The 4280-nt window shown below is 36.2% G+C and overlaps 1 protein-coding gene across 1 annotated transcript; it reads left to right on the forward strand.

Moving 5' to 3' along the window:
* The first annotated feature begins 254 nt into the window (after positions 1 to 254).
* On the forward strand, positions 255 to 3437 carry LOC112174274 (DNA-directed RNA polymerases II, IV and V subunit 6A). Its single transcript, XM_024312013.2, has 7 exons — positions 255 to 393; positions 1320 to 1426; positions 1599 to 1632; positions 1728 to 1894; positions 1979 to 2030; positions 2894 to 2961; positions 3124 to 3437. The coding sequence occupies exons 2-7, from the start codon at positions 1392 to 1394 to the stop codon at positions 3191 to 3193; spliced, it is 426 nt and encodes a 141-aa protein (XP_024167781.1). The 5' UTR covers positions 255 to 393; positions 1320 to 1391; the 3' UTR covers positions 3194 to 3437.
* Positions 3438 to 4280: the final 843 nt, after the last annotated feature.

Consider the following 4280-nt stretch of genomic DNA (forward strand, 5'->3'; position numbering starts at 1 on the left):
TCATTTGGGATCTAAATTTTTTATAAAAATTTGAGATCTCAAGCATTTTTTTATGTGATTATTAAAATTTTCACTTACAAATTGTAAATTGTTACAAAACTCACAAGTTTTCTTTGAACACCCATAACATATTAACCTGAGTCACTTTAGGCCCAAATAACCTTTTTTTTTTTTTTTAAGGGCCCAAAAAAGCTTTTAAAATACAAGAAAGGAAAAGTTAGGACTTAGGACCAATCCAAATACTGTTTTTTTTTTTTTTTTTTGGGGTCAAAATCCAAATACTTAAAACCCTAACTCTTCTGTCTCTCTCTCTCCATTTATTCGCTCTCCCTGGTTCGCGTTCCTTCCTGGCTTTACTCTGCAACCATAAATATTAGGGCTTCTGATTCACAGGTAATTTTCCCCAAGATTCTTCTTCTTCTTCTCTTTCCCATACTTTGTTTCAGATGATCGGTACCCAATTTGAATGCTTGAAAATTCTGAATATGTTCAACAATACATTCTTGTAGTATTTTAGGGTTCGCTGCGATTGAAATTCGTAGAGAACTAAGCAACGAACCAGTGCACAACCAAATATCAAAGCAAAAAATTAGTATCTTGTGTAATTATGCGAAGAAATTTTAGTGCCAAGAGCTTTGGCTCAGCTGTAATTGAGATTGGTACCTAAAGGTTATAGCTTCTGAGTCTCCATGTATAGAAAATCAAGTCCCATGTCTTTGATTTTGGAAAATTTTTAGTTGTTTCTCCATTTGAAGGGGATTGATGAATGTGTTCATGTTATACTGCATGTTGGTTTTAGTGTTCTGGTGTCTTGACAATGTTAAGAGCTTTGTTCCCTCGGATTTGAGGCCAGCTTGAGTTTGTTCTTGTGGGTTTTTGCATAAACTTTTGTGTTAATGTCGAGAAAAATTTAACATATACTTTCATGTGTGCTAGTATTTTCTAGTTTAATACCATCATCTATGATCTACAAGAAGACCTAATTTGAGAGCTTTGTTATTGTTTTTGCTCTTTTCTTTCTTATTATTAGTTATGCTTCATTATCTGGTTTGTGGATTCTTGCAATTTAACATATTCCTTTGTGCAATTGCATCTTGTTGTTTTGAAAATTACTCAAATGTTTACTGTAGTTGATTTGGAAAACACGTCTACAACTCTTTTTTTTTCCCCAATCAATCATGCTCCTATAGAGCTGTATTGATTTGCGGTATGGTCTCAGACCCTAGAAAATGTCAAAAATATTGATGCTTTTGGTTGGATGAGGTGATTGTTTGATGTTGAAGGGTTGTGTTTTGATGATCTTGTTTGCTGAACTGTAGGAAGCTGAGTGATATTTTGCAGAGCAAGGTCGTACTTGGGGATTAGAATAGAGGCTTTTTAACCAATTAACAATGGCTGATGATGATTACAATGAGATGGATATTGGGTCTCTCTCTCTCTCTCTCTCTCTCTCTCTCTCTCTCTCTCTCTCTCTCTCTGACACACACACCCTCGCTCCCCCATATGTCTGAGTGCCAAATTTATGCATGGTTAATACAAATGTGTTTCTGGGTTTAAAGAACCTTCATAAGTGACTCGATGAAAATTTCTTTATACAGATATGAGGATGAGCCCGTGGAGCCAGAGATTGAAGTAAGCTGTTGTTACTCTTTCTATTTTCTTTTTTTAATTTTCTAACAAAAGTCAAATAGTGAGGAAAGTTTCTAAGAATAATGATCAATGGTCAGGAAGGGGCAGAGGAGGATGTGGATAACAATGATGATCTTGCTGGAGATGCCATTGAAACTGATGACAAGGAAGAACAAGTACCAGTGGAACGGCCTCGCAAAACATCAAAATTTATGACCAAATATGAACGGGCTAGAATCTTGGGTACCCGTGCTGTACAAATTAGGTATTTTTTAAACTTTTATTAGTCTGAAATTATGTTGATTGGTTTTGGCCGACCCTTTACCAAATCTAATTTTTGGATGAGCAGCATGAATGCCCCTGTGATGGTTGAGTTGGAGGGTGAGACTGACCCGCTTGAGGTATAAGATTCTCCCATGCCTATTCTGGATGCCCACAACTATTGTTTATGTGGTTCCCTTATCTGCTTTATCCCTTTGTAAATGCATGCATCGACTTTTCACCCTGCCAGTACTGAAATTTACTGCTCTTGGTTAAATACCATATTGTCAATTTAATTCTTGCAGCTCCTTTTGGATGTGTTATTTTGCTGCTTTACTATCACTAGCACAAACAAGAGATTCTACTTTGGGTTCTCATTTATTGTTTTCTTTATACTCCTCAAATTCGAGTATCATGTAAAAGTGAAGAATGATAAAAACTTATGTTGCAATTATATCAGAAGTCAAACGTTTTAGATTGCTTAAGTTGCATAATGCCATCAAGACCAGAAATGGTGTGTTGTCAGTATGTGCATTATCTTGATAGTGCATGAGAGCATCTACTAATAGTATGGTGTAGACTTAAAACAAACAGTAAATTATTGCAGCAATAATATAAACATTTCTGGTTGTTTATAGAGAACAAGTTAACATCTTATGTTTTGTTAACTATTGTCAGTCTTTTCTATTAGAGGCAGTTTTAAAATTCGAAAAAGAGATCGTATGATGTGCTTTGTCGTTTATATGCTCTTTTTTCTTTCTTCTGGTGGCTGCTGTTTTCTAGCTGAAAGAAATTATCGTTTCTGTAGAGGATTATGTTTCTTTGAGTTGCAAATATGGTATGGCTTATAATCTGACTTGTAAGTCCTGTTAAAGGAAAAAAGAAAAGAAAAAGGAACACCAACCTGTGAGAGCTCCAAGTGCCATTTGTTAGTGCATTGTAATGTAAGTGCTGTTTCCATATTCTACGCAAGTATAATCTTCTCGAGTTTTGAATTGCATAGATTGCTATGAAGGAGCTTCGTGAGCGGAAGATACCCTTTACCATCCGCCGCTACTTGCCTGATGGAAGGTGAGATTCTGATTTTAGTTTTGCTGCAGTTCAAGTATTGAGTTTTGCTTTAAGTAGCTGTTTTACAACTTTGAAAAGTATGGAGTGGAGGGTAGTAAATTCTCTGTAACTTGTAATTTCACGTGTTTTTGATAAACAAGTTTATTGGTGTGTAATTTTCAGTTATGAAGATTGGGGAGTTGATGAACTGATTGTGGAAGATTCCTGGAAGAGGCAGGTGGGAGGTAACTGATCAGATTAATACAAGCAAGGAAAATGTTTTGTGCTCAATCTTGTTCGGAGGATCTTGCTTATGTCATTTTGTGTTTTGGCACTGGCCCTATGAACTACATGTCAAAACACTATTATGTCAGTATGTTTGAAACGTTGGTGTATGCTGCTTTTATGTCAAATATGTGCTAGGTTGGCAGTTGAGTAGTGGTTATTATTGAATCTATATGCATGTACACAAAATGCAAACCAATTGCTTTGGCTCAGGGCAAGCCTTCATAAATCTTGAGCATTGACCAAGGAAACAAATATAATGTGTAGCAAATAAGGTTCCCATTCAAGGGCATAAAAAACGCTAATGTTTATATGTAATGGGTTCCCTCTGAATGTGTTTCACTGAACGACAATGTGCGAGGGTGGTTTCTGGCTTTGGTATTTGAGTCCAATTCTGCAATTCTGAAGATTGGGACTCGGTGAGTTCTAGGTTCGAGCGAGTAAAACAAGCAATCTGTTTACTCACTCAATCTGGTACTGGTGCTTACTGTATTGACCACTCCCCTCATTCTCATTACTAATTATTAAACCTCAGCCACCGGTGCTTCCTGTATTGACTCTCATCCTCATTAGCATCCATTTTCAACAAGACGAACAAATAGTCCAACTCAAGATTCTATATTAATTATTTATCTCCACCCGTCATTTCTTTATATCAGGGATGTTGGAACCCAAAATCTCTATGATCTGAAATTGTTAAAAGTTGTTGAAAAAAAGAAGAAGAACAAGTTATGGATAACAATCCCTTTTCAATAAAAAACAATGCAAGCTCTATAGTAACTGTTGTGCCAAGTTGATTTGGGAGTAAATCGATCAAGAATCCTTTAAAAACTATTCCACTATCATTGCGAGCTTGAGCATTGAACCCCTACCCCGTTCCATCAACATTCAGCTTGAATCACATGCTTAAGCAATCTTTGTACTACATCACATATACGGCATTAGTTAAATTTGAGGAATGAGCAGACCCTCTAAGCCTTAAAAGAGAAGTCTGATTTTTGTAAGAGTGTAAGTGGAGAATTGCCCTAATCCTTCCTCTTTTACCCAACTAAATA

This window comes from Rosa chinensis, chromosome 6 (genome assembly GCF_002994745.2).
Source record: "Rosa chinensis cultivar Old Blush chromosome 6, RchiOBHm-V2, whole genome shotgun sequence".
Lineage (NCBI taxonomy): Eukaryota > Viridiplantae > Streptophyta > Magnoliopsida > Rosales > Rosaceae > Rosa > Rosa chinensis.